The following is a 19,206-nucleotide window of genomic DNA, read 5'->3' as shown; positions in this document are numbered from 1 at the left end:
TTTTTATTCAATATAAATTATTTCAGTGACTGGGAGGAGACAGTTAATAGAAGTTTGGATTATCAATTTGGATTTTACTAACACAAAAACTTTTGTCTAGGAAATTGGTCATACTGAGTTAAAAGTAGTAAAGCATTAAACAGTAGTGCTAGCAATGGGTTCACAAATATGTCTTGGCTGCGAAATTTCTAGCTGTTGACTAGCTGTTTTATTTTTGATTTACTCAGTTTGACTAGCTCCGTGGGATGAATATGTTAAAAAAAAAAAAAAAAAAAAAAAAAAAAAGGAATGTCAATAAAATTCCATTTTATTTTCAAGTGAAAGTATACAAAGAATTTAATGTGGTGAAGGGAGAGAACTATTTTATCTCTGTTTTTTTTTTTTTTTTATCCCAACAGAGAAAAAAAAATCTTTTACTGTCAATGATATTTTAGAAACATCATATTAAGCTGCTATCAATATCATACATAAATGATCTATCATACATAAATGATCTAGCCCCAGCATAATATTTACTGAAATTAGTAAAAGTAGGAGGAATTCCTTTATTTGATTGGTTTGATTGCTTGTAAAGCTATATATTTCATATGTAGTAAGAGTGTTAAAACTTTCATGAAGGCAAAGAATTATGTTTTTGATATGTATGTTTTTGTGCCAGTCATCACTTGCATTAGTCAATATTAGAAGAGTTGCTTTAAGCTGTCTCATATGTTGACTTTGTGCAACATAAATGTGTGTTTTTGTTTTGTCTGTACATTGCTGGAATGTATTACCTTTCTTCCCTTAGGCCTGAATAATAAATTAATGAAGCGTACATGTATATCTGATATGCAACAATCAGCTTGTGCTGACACAATCAAGGCTTTGTGTGAGGTCTATGATATGATTAATATGTTTTTTTGGGGGGATGATAATGAAGAGAAGCAAAATATAGAAGGTATGAAACTAGAAATCAAAACAAACAAAAAGGACTGTAGTTTTGACAATTCTTAGAAAAGGAAGGACTTTTGACCATTCTGAAGTTTAAATGCTCATCTTTTCCAGAAAGGACTTTGGAGGGAAAAAAAAAAAAAAAAAAAAAAAAAAAAAAAAAAAGACATGCTGTTATCATCAAGGCTTTAAAATCATGGTTAGATAGACAGAACATTTCAGTGATCAATTCAAAGAAATAGAATTCAAATCAGAACTGAAATCTTTAAAGATTATTGGTGTTGATGTAAACAAACATTTTCAAAAAGAGAAGTTGCCCAGCTAGTTTTGAAGCTACTAGAAGATGTTTCTGAAACTGTTTTTCAAGAAAGCCAAATATTTAAACTGGAAAAACATCTTAGCTGCTACAGACTCATTAATTGATGTGTCATTCAAAAATAATCGTTCTTTTGCTTTTGTTAAACAAATGCAGAATGCAAAGACCAAGGAATCAGTAAATATGAGAAGTTTGCCCTTTTGTTTAAATGACCATCTAAAACTAGATCTTGTTGTTGAATATTGTCATTTCTATTATTACATATCAGAAGAAAAAAAAAAATCGCTTTCCATGATCAACATTTATTCAAGGAGTGACAAACTGGATTACCTCTTCCTTACTATTGAAATTACTTCCTGGATTTCCTTATAAATGACATTAACATACTAAACAGCATTTTTTTAGGTCCCATGTTTAAGTTACCTGTAATAAGTCTAATACTATCCGAACCATTCCTGTTACCCTTCTCTTGGACAATAAACCAGAATGTGATTGGATTATTCTCACCTGTATTTAGCTATCTGAAAATTAAATGTTTAGTTGAAGGTGACAAATTTCTTGTAGTTAGTGAAAGAGAGGAATAGCTTCATTTGAAGCAACGATTTAGAATATGGAGACTTATTGGAAATCTACTCTCCTCTCACGTCAAGGAGGAGCTTTGATGATATATATATATATATATATATACACACACATATATTGAAATCTTAACTTCCAGATGTCTAAGTGTGAAGAATTCCACTTACATACAGAATCTGGTCTCCTATTTCAATAAAGAAAGCACTTTTTAATGAAGGATGGGTCCTAGTATTAGCATCTCCTTGCATCCTGAAAGCAGGTCTTTAATAATTGTTATGGTGTCCCTGGCAAGCTAAAGCCTCAATTTTGTTTGGCATAACTTGGATTAACTATCATTAAAGAATTAGAGAATAAATTTTACTTGAAAGGTCCATGGTAGGCAACAATGGTTTACCTCTTTATAGTGGAAGATAATAAAGAACTCTTAGAACACTTTCTAACACTATTCTAACACTAAGATATTAGAATTCCGTGGTACTGTATGAATAAGATTATAAGATTCACTAATTCTCTTTGAATTAAAAAGCAAAAGCAAAAAAACATAGTAAGGCTACTGAAAAAAAAAAAAAAAAAAGTGGATAATATATGTTGTGACAAACACATGGAAAAAAAATTTGCACTTTACAGGGCTGTTTTGATTCAAGAATTACAGAATGTTTTTGCTTCTTTTCTCCAAAAGGTGACAATATAATTAGATGTATATTATATATAATTATACATTCACACACACATATATATGTAAAAGTACATATGTATGTACAAGCTACTTGAGTTCTTTGTGTACCTTCATGTGTATGCATTTTCCATTCCTTCAGCACTACTACGAGTTGTGGACTTCAGCATGTTAAGCAGACCAGCAGAGAAAAATTCTTCCCAAGAAAACTCAATGTAAAGTCTGAGTAGACAAGTGTAATGTAACTGAAAAAAAATAGTCAGTGGGACATGCATGTAAAAACATGTATAATACAAGTACTTATCAGTACACAAATGCAATGGAGTATCTAAGTTTTTTTTTTTATTGTTGTTATTATTTTATTTATTTATTTATTTATTTCTGAAGGCTTAATAATATCTAAAAGAGAAAGTAAGCTTCTGCATAACTCAAATGATCTATTGCACACTGAAAATACTGAGCAGGAGATGATACTTCAGTCAGCCAAAAACAAGAATGAGAAAAATAGGAGGAATTTCCATGTGCAAACAAATTACATAAGTCTCTCAGAAGAGTGCTTGAAGACTGACTCTTAAATGTATGTATTGATTATGAAAAACAATGGGATGGGAAATACCTGTTCTGAACTTACTGCCTTAAAGTCCTAGCCTAGTATTTCTTACATTTTTACTTCTATTTCATTTTTATTTTTTTCTGACAGTACTTTTATAAGTTGAAATTCAATGACTGCTAGTATACTTTTATTTCTATGTGTATTGTTTATGTATAAGTGGTGAGCATAGTTTGAGACACTTACTTTTGATAATTTGCTTTCCATTATTTTATTCTTAATATACTGAGCTATTTGACAGTCACTGCTGACTTACATTGCAATTGTCTATTTATATGTTTCGTATAACTATTAATCTCTCAACAGACAAAAATATTTCTATAGCATCCTGTATACTGTGAACCTAAAAGAATTTACAGGTATTGACTTTTTAGCATGTGACATACTTAACAGTAATGTTATTTAATCTGATATTGTAACTCAAATAGTTTTTTCTTTATGCATTTTGCCATTTTCTATGTCTGTGACATATTCTTATTTTCATAATCTAGGAAAAATATATTAATCTTCTGAACACCAGTTTTAAAAACTAATTGTGGCAAAATGCTGGCCTGTAAGAAGGAGCTATTGAAGTGGGAAAATGATGTCATCACTCAGAGTAATCTAACAAAACACAAATTTTATGGAAGGATGTTCCAAGGCCTGGAGCAATTGGACAGAGCTCTGCTGTGTGGTAGCAATAAAAAAGTCACTTTTGTACGTCTTATTTGTATTTATTTGCAGTCTCCTGCATTTTGAGGATTCTTGCCTTGTGGTCAGTGGCACCTAGAACTGAGTCAATTCATGGTTCAGTTTTTTGGATTACAGTTTTTCTCCCATGCCATGTAATAAACAAGAAAAAAGAAACAAGTTGAATTGCTTTAATAATCATAAGGTATAACCCTAACTAACCCAAGTAAAACTCCATTCCTACTAAGTCTCAAAAAAATAGAAATGTCTTGTGAATATTTAGTCATAGGTAGAAAAAAAAATGTGGTATTGAGCCCTTAGAATACTGTCAATATTTTCATTATAGTTTTCAGGCTTTCCCCATCAGACTGGGTTAAATCTCATTCATTAAAATGAACTGGAAGTGATACCAGAAAATCTAAAGATATGCATTTTTGCTCAGAGAATTTATTGTTTTATCATTCTAGGCAAGAAGCCAAATCACCAGATCTGGGTAAGCGGAAATTATTCATGTAGAGGCTAGAAGATAGGAATATCCTGGACATCACACCCTCCTCTCCTTTCAGCTACATCTCTTACATTGGCAGTGGCCTTGTGTCATTGAACAGTCTATGGCAGTCCAAACAAAAAAGTTATCTCTAAAGTAAAATTTCTGCATTTTTGTCATCTGAATCACACTCCAGGCTCTGCTGATTATATTGATACAACAACAATTATAATGGGATCTTAGATATTTGAATTTAGATGTTTGTATCTGTAAAGTGGTACCAGTTGGTAAGGTCAGGTTAATACCACATTCATTGAAATTCATAAATAGAATGTATCTTAAAGCTTTTAAATTTTTCTTGCATTCATATAAGTTATATTTTGAAAAAGAATCTGTATTGCTTGAAAATGCAGATGTGGCAGAACTACAGATCTATTTTACCATCAAGTTCTGTTATCTTTTCTCATTTTCAGCAGTATTTCAAAGTCCACTTATCCTCAGTATCTATTTGGAAGCATGATTCTTCCCTACAGAATATCCCTGGGTGATATTAAGAGCTCCTAAATTGTGCAGTGTTTGTGTGATGAGAACAGATATGCAGAACTGAAAGTTACTCTGCTGTAGATCTGTATGTTACTCTAGGACAGTCTGGAAATTTAATGCAGATTGCCACACTTTGACACTTATTGATAGTTAACACTTGTTAAGTGTACAAAAAATAAATATGATGAAATACATTTTTGGGAGATGCACATTTACCTGGGCTGGCATTAATATTAGAGAAGAACCTGAAATAGGCATATTTTTCTGATTCCAAAAGTATTTCTTCATGTAATTTAAACAATATTGTTTTGTACAGGAAAATAGGAATTTTTCAATGTTGTAGGCATATCAGGATTATAGCTGTTATTCATGTAGTCTCTGCCATTTTGACCTGGTTTGGGTTGGGATAGAGGTTTTTGGTTTTGTTTTGGTTTTGTTTGTTTGTTTTTTTCATAGGGGTGTGTGCTGAGTTTGGGGTTTAGGATGAGAATAATGTTGATAACACACTGATGTTTTAGTTGTTGCCAAGCAGTGCTTACAATAAGTCAAGTTCTTTTCAGTTTCTTGTGCTGGCCTGCCAGTGAGGAGGCTGCGGTTGCACAAGGAGCTGGGAGAGAACACAGCCAGGACACCTGACTCAAACTGGCCAAAGAGAGATGTCTCATACCATATGGTGTACTGCTGATCTATAAAACTGGGATGGTTGGACAGGTATGGGACAGCTGCTCAGAGAGGGGCTGGGGATTGGTCAGCAGGTTATGAGCATAAAAAGGAGCGTGGCCAGCAGTTCAAGCCTCTACTCTGCCCTGGTCAGGCCTCACCTGGAGTGCTGTGTCCAGTTCTGGGCTCCCCAGTACAAAAAAAGACAGGGATCTTCTGGAAAGAGTCCAACGGAGGGCCACAAAAATGATACAGGGCCTGGAGCATCTTCCCTATGAGGAAAGACTGAGAGACCTGGGTCTGTTCAGCCTTGAGAAGAGAGGGGATCTTATCAATGTTTACAAATATCTTAAGTGTGGGAGACAGTGGGATTTGGCCAACCTCTTTTCAGTGGTTTGTGGGGTTAGGACAAGGGGCAATGGTCAAAAAATGGAGCACAGAAAATTCCACACCAACATGTGGAAAAACTTCTTCATGTGAGGGAGCACATGTGACAGGCTGCCCAGGGAGGTTGTAGAGTCTCCTCCTCTGGAGATATTCAAGGCCCGTCTGGATGCCTACCTGGGCAGCCTGCTCTAAGGAGCTTGCTTTGGCAGGGGCGTTGGACATGATGATCTCTGGAGGTCCCTTCCAACCTCTACAATTCTGTGATTCTAAGAGCAATTTCATTGTGCTTAATTTGTTTATATATATTATTATTATTATTAATTATTATTATTTTCTCTTCATTTGCTGTCCTATCAAACTGTTTTTATCTCAGCCCATGAATTTTACTCTATATTTTTAGATATTTTCCATGGAGGAAGTGGAGGGAGTGAATGGCAGTGTGGTGTGGTGCTTAGCTGAGTTAAACTGTAACAAAATTAAATTCTATTTAAATTTGGTTTTTTTTTTTTTTTTTTTTTTTTTTTTTTTAGATCTCCCAGCAAGGAGATGGCTTCAAATGAAAGAGAGATTGTGGTGTGGGTTTGCCAGGAAGAGAAGATTGTATGTGGCCTGACAAAACGCACAACTTGTGCAGAAGTGATTCAAGCACTACTTGAGGAACATCAAGCAACATTCGGAGAGAAAAAGGTCCTCTTTGGAAAACCCAGTGATTACTGTATTGTAGAAAAATGGAGAGGCTCTGAGCGAGTCCTTCCTCCGTTGACAAAGATTCTGAGACTTTGGAAGGCCTGGGGGGAAGAGCAGCCCAATTTGCACTTCGTGTTAGTAAAGTCTGATGCTTTCCTCTCATTTCCATTGTGGAAAACAGCTGAAGCTAAGGTAGTACAAAATGTAGAAAAGCAGTGGGAACTCAGCCCAGCCAATTACATGAAGATGTTGCCAATAGACAAGCAAAAGAAAATCGTCAGGAAGACTTTCCGGAAACTGGCCAAACTTAAACAGGACAGTGTTCAGCAAGACAGAGATAATATGGAGACACTGATTCATCTGATTATATCTCAAGATCATACCATTCATCAGCAAGTCCTTAGGATGAAGGAACTAGATATGGAAATTGAAAAATGTGAAGCACAATTCCATTTAGACCGTGTTGCCAATGATGGAGAAAATTATGTGCAGAACTCATATTTAACAATCAATCCAAGTGAGGCTGAGCAGCAAGGGAGTAGGCCAGATGATCAAAAAGAGATGCACGAATATTTCAGCAAAAGTGAGGGAATTTTACAGGTTGAAGAGAGACTGAAACATCACAAACAATTAATAGAGAAGCTGTGTGCTGAAATTGAGAAAGAAGTATATGGTATATGTTCAGAAAAAAAAGGAGATGATATTCACACAGAAGGAGCTTCTAATGCTCAACTGGAAAACTCAAATTTGGAAAGTGTAAAGTATGAGCTGGAAAAAAGTATGAAAGATGGTCTGAGAATCAATTCATACCTGAGCTGCATTCAGAAAGAGCTTACCTACAGGGACTCATTGCTTCAAAAGAAGGAAAAAGAGTATGAACTTCTTACAGAAGAATTTAATTTACTACATATTAAAGACAACATCGAAACTAGGCTTCCATTGAATGAAGAGCCACCCAAGGGCAGTGGCAATTCCAGTAACAGCATTGCAGTTCCTGACTTTGTTCACAGAGTGACTAATCTGGACATAAATGATACAGACTCTGACACTGGAATCAGCTCTACACACAGTCAGGACTCTGAAATTACTTCCAGGGACATGGTACTGTTATCAACATAGTTGAAAACAGTCATGCATTTTTGAAAAGTCACATTTTGAGGGATACATAGAAGAATAGGTAAACTTTATTGTCTTGAGAGTCCAGCCCCTTAAGATGTTGCAACTGTGGCACCACTCTAGCAAAGTAAACAGTGTCTATGTGCTTAAAAGTATACTTGTGATTAAATGCACAGGCAGTCTCATGGGTTCACTGCTAATAGGTGCAAAGTTGTTGGCTTTGCTAAATTGGGACGTACTGTTTAGACCTTGTAATATTCAGTGAAACAGCAGCATTCTGACTAGCTTGAACCAAAAGCCTGGAGCTTTGATATCCCACAACCTTTTATTTCACATCTACATCTCTCTAACTTTTAAGGAATGTGAATTATATATTAGACCCAACTAAATGGAGAGATTGATTTTCTGCTCTGTTACATAAGCTTTATTCAACTGGAGTTTCCCTGGAATATAATATAATCAAGCATGTAGTCTGTTAAAAATTAGTTTTTATGATGCTGCAAGACAAAAAAATGCAATTGCATTTATGCTATATATTTAAACTTAGTGCAGAGTTAACAGGATGGTAGGTTCAAAACCACCTATGTCCCAATTTAAAAATGACCTTACACACATAGGTAGTTAATTTCCATTGTCTTTCAGCAGGGTCTAACTGCTACTAAGATCTTTAAAACTCTTGCTCCTCTGCTGTTACCCTGCAGTTGCCATGGTGACGGTATATGGACACACAGTTTTGCCAGCGGGCATGTCAGAACTGCCTACCTCCTGTTTCTGTGAGGTGATCAAATCCCAAGCTCACACCTAGCCCCAGGGGCATTTTCAGGAAGGCTTTCTCCTGCTTATCTCACCATTAGGATCCAAAGTCTTTGGCCTCCTCAGATCATGACTACCATATCATACATAAAACAAGAGACAGGCAGGGGCCAGACATTTTTGGCTGTGGCTACTGGTTCCCAAGTGCCAGGTAGTTGTTCTTCTCAAATAGCAGATAGGTTGTCCAATCCTGTCCAGTACTGATTTGGAGCAGCAATATGGCCCTTTTGTTATCTCCTTGGTAAGAACTTTAGAATACAACTAAAACTGATCCAATTTAAACATTGGGCCATGAGTGAGGGAGAGGAGAGTGTCAAATTATTTCACTTGGGAAGTAGTCATTAAGATCACTTGTAAATTCAGAATTGAAGTGTATGTCTTCTCAGTTACCAAACAAGATTTCTAACTCTGAGCTAGAACCTTGCTAACAGAGAGAACATGAATAATTTCTGGGTTGCACACCGAGGATTGCCATGTTTCTATTTTGCAGATCGATCTGTTTAAGGCTTTTGAAAACATAATGTAAATCTGATTAAATGAATTGAATGGAGAAAGAGTTACAACATTTCTAAAGTTTAGCTCCAACAAAGTTCCAACAGATCCTGGAATTAAAAGCCTTCAAAGTAAATGAAAGGACAATACCTGGATGGAATAAATATACTTTCAGGAGCACTGCTTTCCTTTCCTATATTTTTCTTCTCTTAAATGTCTGTCAACCATCTGTATTCTAAAATGACGGACGTGCTAGGACTGCTGGTTAACATATATTTGACACAGAAGAAAAAAAAAAAAAAAAAGAAAAAAAAGTCTAAAAAATCAGTTTTCATGTTGCTTTTTTTTTAAAAAAAAAAAAAAAGAAAAAAAAGAAAAAAAAATTGGATCCTGGATATTATAGAGTTTTTATTCCAGGAATATGTGCTAGTTACCTTAATATATTTTGTGTTGTGTTTTTATCATACAATGTTATTTGAATACTTCAGTAATAATGTCATATGTAGACTCATCAGCTCCTGATGGAAATATATCAAATATCTCTGTAATAATTTATTAATGCAAGTCAGCATCTTTTGAAATCAGTGGTATCGCTCTGACAAGTGCAGAACTCTGAATGTTGAGAGTAGGCTCATGTATTCTCTGAGTTCTTGTGAATGTAGGTAATAGTTATTTCTACTGAGTCTTTTTTTTTTTTTTTTTTTTTTTTTTTAATACTTAGGGGATAAAAATTCAAGCAGAATAATATTCATACCTATGCAGGCCAGTACAAGACCTGTGTGGGAAATAATTTCCACTCACACTCTACCAGAGTTAGTTTACGTATAGGAACTTGTACTGGTTTTTGGCCATGATCTTTATCCACAATATATGTTTTGACACTACATCCCCTGCAACACGTAGATCTTTAGAGTATTATTGTGTTTTAAAAGAAAATAGGAAAAATAGGTTGAGAGAGTATTTCTTAATAAAATAATATAACACAATTCACAATATTTTGAAGCTTATAATTTGATATTTCATAAAAAAAATTCTTTCTGAATTTAAATGAATGTACAAGATAATTAAATACTGTATGAACTCTTTGCTGTTTATCTGCTTATACACTTTTTGTGCACTCATTTAACGTATTTTCAGGTTGCTAAAAGTAGAATTTATCATCCCTTATGCTCCTTACTTAATCATTTTTACTTTGCCTTAACTGTCTACATTTTTTTTTTAATTATTCCCAGAAGGAAATGCAAACCCAAATATTTTGTCTCATTTTCTGACATTCTTTTAAGTCAGTTCTCTTTCCATCTTAACATTTGAGGTTTATTTTATAAAAAATTCCACAGAGTATGTTATACTTATGGATAAAGTTCAAAAAAAGTCTTACATAAGAGGAGAGAAAAACTCTACCCAGGGAGAGAAAACAGGAAACGTCAAGGAGTAGTGAAAGGAAATTCAGTACTTTACACTCATCTGTACAATGGGGTTTTGAAAGAAAAATAAATTTTAGAAAGAAAAAAAAAAAAAAAAACACAGAGTGAAAGGAATAACAAAGTGAGTAGGGTCAGAGTCAGCCTGATTGTTTCGGGATGTTTCTGATATGAATCTAGGCAGAGATCTTCAGTGACTGTCACCTGGGCTAATAATACTGAAATGAAACAGTACTGACACTTGGCTAATACAAAGTGTACTGGCTCCTACATACCTAAATAGTAACACATAACATAATATTATATTTGTAACCAATATAACTATGAAAATTTCCATGGAACAAAGTCCTCAATCTCATGTTTCTTCACAACTTACTATATACTTTTACAAATTTGATGAAAGCAAATGAGTCAATTTAATTACCTACTTAAGTTCCTTAATGATGACTCTTTCATTTACAAGGCAAATATAAAATACAATTATCATTTTATTATACATAAATTTACAGTATTTAATATCCACTTATATGCTTAAAAATTACAGTGTTATTACATATATATATATATATATATATATTTTTTTTTTTTTTTCTCCCCTGGAAAACTGAGCAATCCCCAAAAACTTCTATTACTTCAGACTAATAGATAACATCTTTATCTTCAGATTGTACATTCAGGGATTTTTCTACTGGCTGCCTTATGTTCCATATATACATACAGATTGCTGACAAAGGATATTCTATTATATGATACTGACAGATTGAAACTCTCATGTCTGTGAATTTCAACTTGCAGCTTTAGGCTGCTAAGATTAATAGGCTCTTCATTTCTCTACATGCCCAGAATCATCATTTGTTAGTTTTTGCATATTTCCAACTGTGCAAAGACATAAACAGATGTAATGTAACAAATCATTATTACAAAATCATATCATTTCTACTTCTGATTGCTTAATTGTGTTCATTGCTTTGGAGAGACAAAAATCTAGATTTATGAACCTAATTCAGCAATGTACTGATGTATTTAACTTTAAGCAAATAGTAATTTGAATTACTTTGTGTGTGATGCATGTTGTATTTTCTTTAGTAATATGTGAGCATTCCTTGCTAACTTTTTAATATACTCAACTGTTCATTCTGTTTAAATATACATATTTTTTTTTCCATTTTCATCTCATGAAACTTTTTTTTTAATAAAATATCTTTGCTAATGATGAATATGTTCATTAATAGTGCAAGTGGTACATGCACATAAGAACAGAAGTCTAATCCAAAGGACTTTTTTCTAAACCTACCTTAGACCATCTTTTCTGGTCTTGCAAGTTAAGTAAGCTTGCAGTTGCATGCTCAGCATGATTATATGCATAATATTTTCTTTTCCTAGAGCTGTGGTGTTTATCCTTCTGGGTATTTTACTACAGTATTTGAAAAGCATCTAAATTATTTGACATTTTATAAAATCTGAAATGTGTTCAAATGAATGTAGTTTATTTTTTAGGATTCTATTTTGTTTGTGACACAACATTTCATAAAATGTAATAGTATCATTCCAAAGTTATTTTATTGTCACTTTTTTTAAATTTATTTTAACAAGCAACCCAGAGTATGTTACACTATAACAAAGTCTTATAGTCTGTTCTCAAACAGAACTTTCCATGACTGAAATGATTGACCACAAAGAGTGGTTTGCTGGGATGGAAAATACACACAGAAATAGTTTCTTTCTAATACTTAACAGATATTTCATTTTTATGTCCTACATCAAGCAGAGATTTTCAGAGAGATGCTTGCAGACTGAATTTCTGGAATCAAATTTACGGCTGCCTTTCATGTCCAATAGATCAGGTCCAGCTAGAATCCAGTCACTTTTTTTTTTTTTTTTTTTTTTTTTCCCGTAAGAGCTCTTTGTAATGTTTGACTAGCCTTCAGGTTTCACCCAGGAAACATTTCCAAATAAGAACATGTAGTTAGGTTTGGGCAGTATTTTGCTTTTTCTGAATTATGAATTAGGTGCATTAGGTACATTTTATGATACATAGTAGATTTCTATCTTATTCAACTGGAATTTGAAGTTTTTCATATCAATGATTCATTCAAAAACCAACTGATCATTCCATTTTCAAAAACATGTACTGTAAGAATGACAGAAACTCTTGACTGTGCTAGCTTTGTCAGCTGAATCCCCAGTAAAGGTGAGAAATGTAGTCTTTCTGCATGTAAATGCAGGTTTTGGCTTATGCAATAACTGTATGCATATTTTGCTTGACTAGCCTGTTGGTTGAGATTTTAATTCATGTAAATATTTGAAAACTTAATTTGTGATCTTCAGTCCATTCATTGGTAAGCATTTTTCAGGAAATAATATTTTTGAGGGGAAAGGAAGATTACTTTAAGAATAACTCTTGTTAGGATCCAGTTAAGAAAGAATAAAAGCAAAAAGCCCAGTTCCTACAAAAAGTTTGCTGGCAGCCAGAAGCTCCATTTGATCCTATGAAGGCTGGAGGGAGCTTATAGTATTAACTGAAGAAAGTCAAACAGTTAGTTCAATTATTTTCTGTGGTATTTTTTTTTTTTTCATTCTGCAATGCATAGAAGTAGAAAAGTACACAAGGGCTTCTGAGCACTTCACCAATGCAGTCTTGCGAATAATATATCAGTAAGTCAGTTACAAGGAAAAGGGAGTTATTTACATGAGAAAGTAGTTAGGCATAATATTAGACAGGGATCTTTTGATTTAGAGAGCTTTTGTCAGTCATGACCTACAAGTAGTACATCTTCTGTATTAAACTCTAGTGATAAGAAATTTTATATATATGTATATGTATATGCAGTGTTCACTGTAATTTAAATTCTTTTGCAGGTTGTCACAGACTATGTGAACTTGTTTTGCCATTTTCCCCATTTCTGATTCAACTCATCTTCACACTTTACCTAAATATCAGTCTTACCTTTTTTGCAGCTCTGTGCAATTTCCATTATGTTCATATTTGTACTTTTTTTTTTTTTTTTTGAGTTATTCAGCTGGTTAGATCAGATTTTTATTTTTTTTTTTTTAGAATTTTTCCAACATAAAATATCTTGCTTTTATTTTATATTCATTCTTATCTGCTTTATTTCTGACTTCTATCACATCAGATCTGCTTTATTTCTGACTTCTGAGTGCATGTATTTCTTTTAAACTGCAGATTAAGTAGCTACACTGCAGTTACTTTATATTTTATTTTGCTCAAACATTCATAAAATAGGTATATAGACTTCCTTTGAGAGGAGGTTCACCAAGTATTTTAGTATAATAGTTTGCATACAGTAAATTGCCCTTACCTTCATTCTGTTTTATATATGAAAAAGTTTAAATGGATCAGAAGGTTCTTTTATGTAACCTAAGTCTTAATTGAAGTATTTCTTAAATTATTTATAGTTGCACTGGATTCTGCTAACAAAATTATGAACTGGTACTATTTATTTTCTGGTCTTGTCATGTCAAAAAGAGCCAGGTCAATCATAAACCCAGGGCTGTACTGCACAGTCACACATTTCCAGAACAGCAGATTAGCAATACATGGATTTGATAATGTTCACTCAGGTCATGAATGGTGTTATTGATTGTGACCCCAAGAAGCAGAACTTTCCTTGTAACATTCACCATTTTGAGGGCTGCATATATTTGCCTTTGAGGGCTACAATTTTTTGATTATTATTTTACTATGCAAACAGTTTTGTTCTGTAAATTTGAACACTCCCTTTCTGTGGGAGAACTTTGTATTAACAAGCAGGTATTCAGTTGTTTTTCATTTCTTAACAAAGGTCCAGTGATATAAATAAATTTTAGATCAAGTGTTTTGAAGAAAAGTTGTACAATTCTTTTCTGTAAAGACTAACCACTTTCATATCATTGCTGTTTTCAGCATTCTTTTCCAAGACATATTTTGTGTATTTGGTTTCGACGTCTAAAATTACAGGCCAAGACTGTTTGTAGTTAAGTCAATATTTGAGCTATGCAACATAGGCATTTAGGGAAAGACCAAGTCCTGTGCTTGTGTAACTGTTTAATTGCTGTAAAATTCCATGAGTTTCAGGAAAGATATATATGATATAATGAGATATATATATATAATGATATAAGATATATTGCTTATATATGACTATGTAGGGGAAGCAAAGCCATTTCACAGCTTCTGCTGTAAGATGAGTGTTCCTCAACAATCCCTTTGTAAGGATGGCAAGAGAACGTGTTATGAACTGTGTTCTTCTGATAATCTAACTTCTTGAGTTTTGTGATTACACGGGACTCTCTACTTTCAGGAGTGAGGAAGGGAATAAATTTATTGATTTTGCAGAACTGCCTGAAAACAAGACCCTCACCTCCCCCCCCCCTTTTTTTTTTCTTTAAATACGAGAAGCTAGTTCAGAACCAATAACTTTTTATGATCATTAAGCTAAAGTCATGGTGAAGAGGTCTTGTTAAAGTCTTTTAGTTATTGGGTTGGTAATGCTGTAGTTTTAAATCACGAATTGGCCTCAAAAAAACTCTTCACATCTGAATTTACAGAATGACAATAGAACTGCAGAGTAGTATGCAAGAAATGTGGCCATCAAGTAAGTCGATTAATATCCTTATATTCCTTATCAGGAATTCCTTATTACTTTTTGTTGTTGTTGTTTGTTTCATTTTGTTTCATTTTGTTTTTAGGCTATGACACTCCCCAAGTAGCATTGTGATTCACGATCAGTGCAAACAGCTATAGACACAGATTCAGTTTATTAGTGCAGCTACTACAGTACTGAGACAGATTTTTTATCAATGCTTTTAGAAACGGATGTATGAAAAATGCATGATTTTATGAATTACAGGAAAGATTGTCACTGAGAATGGAAAACCACCAACTAATAAAGAGTATAGGGAAACTTCATCTGTAGGATTTTATTTATTTATTTATTTTTGTATGGGAGAGGTTGCTGTTTTATTTTTTAACACACCAAAGTATTGAAATGTACTGAAAATGGGCTTGTTATGACTCATGCATTTGTATATGTCTTTCTCCCATTTCAAGTTTCCTTGCTACAGCACTAATATTTCTCGCATTTAATGTGCTGGGACTCTCCTACTCCGTGATCCCATGTGCCTAATGCTGTCAAGGCAGACTTAGATATGACCAGTTGCATCTGGTAGTTGAGGTCCCAGTGTGAGTTTTGCAGAAGTGGATAGTTTATGCTTGGCAGATACTTAGCTCACAAGGCAGATAATCATGAATCTCAGAACTGAACTGTGCTGCCATAATTTTTCTCCTAACACTTTTCTTCTAACAGTAGAGAACAACATTAGGAAACAACATTAACATACAATTGACTGTTACCTCACAGATAGACATACTGGATAATTTCTGCCTTATTTTTTCTGTGTCCTGGGACAGCTTTTGAGAGGTCTGAGAAAGGAATAAATTTAAGTGTGGTTTACCATGAAATTGGATAAAAGTAAAGTAAGAGTTGAAGTGGAGCCAACAAAACAAAAACAAAAACAAAACAAAACAAAACAAAACAAAAAATATTTATAAAAGCCAGCAGAGCAAAGATGTACACACAGATATAAAGTAGAATATTTTGTCCCTTGTTGTGGGTGTGACAAACTCTTTAGCCATCCTCATCCATATCATATGACAACCCCAGATTTGTTTCTGGTTGAAAATAAAAATTAGAAACACCTGTTATGCAATGATAGTAATCATCCATTTCCAAAGAGAAGGAAACTCATCATCTCTAGGACTCCATAAATTGAGACAGGATGTTTTTATGCTTTAGAAAAGTACAAATTATTGAGCTTGACAGCATTCACTTACATAGGAGGGGAAAATGATATGTTCCACTACAAGAATTATTGGTGTTTTTTTATGGCCTGTGTTAGGCAAAGACCAAACCGGATTATCCTTATGTCTTAAAATAGGCCCTTAAATTTTACAGCTTCTCAGAAAAAAAAATAATATATGTATATATATAAATTTAAAAAAATAATAATCAAAAAATGATGAAGAGAAAGAGGAGGCCTGAAAAAAATGGCCTAAAATATTTACCTTGTAATAAAAGTACCACTGTTTCTAGAACTGGCAAATCTACTTGTTCTGGAATTTTCATGTCCCTGGACTTTGCATATATTTCAGCCTAACTGAAAGCTTCTTATACACACACACAGGAAACTTGAAAAAGAGCCACCCCCACCACATCTGAAAACAAACAAACAAACAAACAACAACAACAACAAAAAAACTACATCAAAACAAAACAAAAAACAACCCACAAGCTGGGAGTTCTTTACTGCTCTCCTGTCTGGCAGTTAAAAGAAGTATTGCCTACACTCCTACACAATGTACATCTCTGATGTCAAGACATGTAGAGATTCAACTGTCAGCACAATGACAAACAGTCAAAGAAATAGTCTCTTACAAGTGAGAAACTAGGCTCATAATGACTGAGTCATTCAAAGTTGTGAAACTTCTGTCAGAGCCAGGAAATAAACAAAATTAGGTTTGGATCTATCTAGATAGTAATGTTACAGCTTTCCTTCCTATCTAGATTCTCCTGTTCTGGAACACTTTACCTTTGTAAGAGAAGCAGGAAGGTTCTGAGGAGCTAGGTCAGAGGTTGGACTCGATGATCTTGAGGTCTCTTCCAACTTAGAAATTCTGTGATTCTGTGATTCTGCACGCAGTAAATCATTTCTACTTCCTCCTGCTGAAATTGTAATACTACCACAGGGCTAAAAGAGTCAAACTGCTGTGTGCGTGACACCTGAGGAAAGGTGAGAAGAAGATGGGGAAAATGAATGAATGCAAAGGGAAGTTAAATCACCATATTAAACAAAACAAAACAAAATAAAAAAAGATGAAGTTTCAACTTTTTTCTTTATTAGTGCAAAAGAATGGAAATACCATAGCCCAAAGGTATTACTTCTGTCTTTAGTGTTTAGCTAAATGCCTTTTAGGGATGCATTATAAATTTCCAAATTGCTTCAAATTTAATTGTTAATTTTCTATCCACTTTCTGTATAGGTTTGTGACAGTTTTGCTTCATGCAGCAATATGAAGTAAAATTCTAACAAATCAGTTCTGGTCTTATTTTATTAGGGTTATAATCTGAGCTGGTTTTTGCTATTTAAACTTTGTCATGTAGATGCACTCAATTCTCTTTAACTTACTGCTGTAAAACTATACCTTCAAAACTGACTTCTGTATATTTTTCCTTTATATATTCAATATAAATCATGAAGCACTGTAATATCATGAAGTACTGTAATTATGTTAGTCTTACACTAACAGTTAAATAGCTTAGTAAATTCTCAGGGGGTTTCATCTTTTTCAGAATGCTTCTAGAACTTGACATGCAATGGACCCTTCTGATGAACCCACCCTAGAAAACTGTAGAAAAAGAGTTCTTCCATCTGTTCTCCATTTCTTCCTCTGTTGTTACTTTCCTTCCAGTTATCTCTGCATTACAAGCTATGCAGGTTATGGCTGAAAAGCTATCTAAGGTACATTCCAGAAGAAAAGCCTCTGAAAATGGATCCTTGATAAACAAAATGACCGATCAGAAACCTTAATGGGTAGGTTATCTGAACTAATGGCTGGGTGTGGCTGAAAACTTGGAAAAATGGTAGAGGATAAGAAATCTGGAGTGTCTGATTAAGTCCCTTTACAGAACCATGAAATTGTAACACCCCATGTTAAAATGCTTTAATACCCCATGCTTTAAGATCACTGATGGGGCTATTGGTGATGCAAAATAGTCACTAAAAAGAACAGACTAGGAAGGGTCAATCTTTCTTTCAAAATCTTTACAAAAATGTTGTATTCTATGACAGAAGTTTCAACACTTGATTTATTCAATATAATGGCAGTTCATTAAAACAAATATTCAGTATAATTGCATTTACCCCGCTTGACAAAACTAAGATGAAGGATCTCATTTAAGGTGTGATCAAACTAAGCAGAAATACTTCAGTGCGTTCTCCAGCTTCTAGTTTCAGCAAAGGCATCAGTTAATAAAATTCAGATGGTCCTGTATGAGGCATCATCTAATTGCCACACTCCATCTGTTCTAATGGGAATTGGATAATTTACAATACAACAAAGTTGACAGCCTATTGGTACAAATGTGCTTTTCTGATAGCAGCCTCTGGAAAGTAATTTTTCAAATAGTCTTTTATTAAATAAAGTTATTTGAAAACAGCCTGTTTCCCTGAAAAACTGTGTTGATCTCTGAATATACACACCCATGCTGAGTAGCAAATTACATGTGAAAGCATAAGAACATCTGCAATTTAAACTCTATTTATCCCTTAAAAGAATAACTATTTCACATGGAGTTGCATGACTTTCCTTTCTAGTAAGTTAAGTACACCTTTCCTCAGCTAACTTGGCAAATGATACAATGTTCTTGGGAACAGACAAGTAGAGGGAAAAAAAAAAAAAAAAAAAAAAAAGAACTGGAATTACTGTTTTGATAGTCTCTCAAAGCCTCAATGTACTTGAAAATCCAACTGTACAGCTGTACAGTGAGGCCTGCAAAAGACTTGAGGCGTTAAAAATTGGGAAGAATTGTTTAAGGGTTGGGAAGGCAGAAATAGTAATCTGACTTCACATAATTGGCAAGGAACTTAGTACACTTAGTTCTCAGATAGGTAGGGCTGAATATTATGCTGCATCCTAAAGCAATTTCAGAGCTGTTGCAGCAAATACAGTGATGATGAATGTAATATGTTACAAGCATCAAAAAGCAGTTATTTTGTTATTCTTTGTGGAAGTTTCATGTGTTTTGCAGTGTACAACACAATGCT

At 33.9% G+C, this 19,206-nt stretch overlaps 1 protein-coding gene across 2 annotated transcripts in view; it reads left to right on the top strand.

Annotated features, from left to right (window-relative positions):
* Positions 1–18,598, top strand: part of RASSF9 (Ras association domain family member 9) — a 38,266-nt gene extending 19,668 nt beyond the window's left edge. For both annotated transcript variants that reach the window (XM_084505608.1, XM_084505609.1), the window contains exon 2: positions 6,385–18,598. In XM_084505608.1, the coding sequence (XP_084361734.1) occupies positions 6,385–7,660 (1,276 nt within the window). In that variant the 3' untranslated portion in view covers positions 7,661–18,598. The remainder of the gene's footprint in view (positions 1–6,384) is intronic.
* Positions 18,599–19,206: the final 608 nt, after the last annotated feature.

Source organism: Aythya ferina, assembly GCF_964211825.1.
Source record: "Aythya ferina genome assembly, chromosome: 1".
Classification (NCBI taxonomy): domain Eukaryota; kingdom Metazoa; phylum Chordata; class Aves; order Anseriformes; family Anatidae; genus Aythya; species Aythya ferina.
The sequence above is the reverse complement of the archived record's forward strand: the minus strand, read 5'-3'. Positions and strand labels throughout refer to the sequence as shown.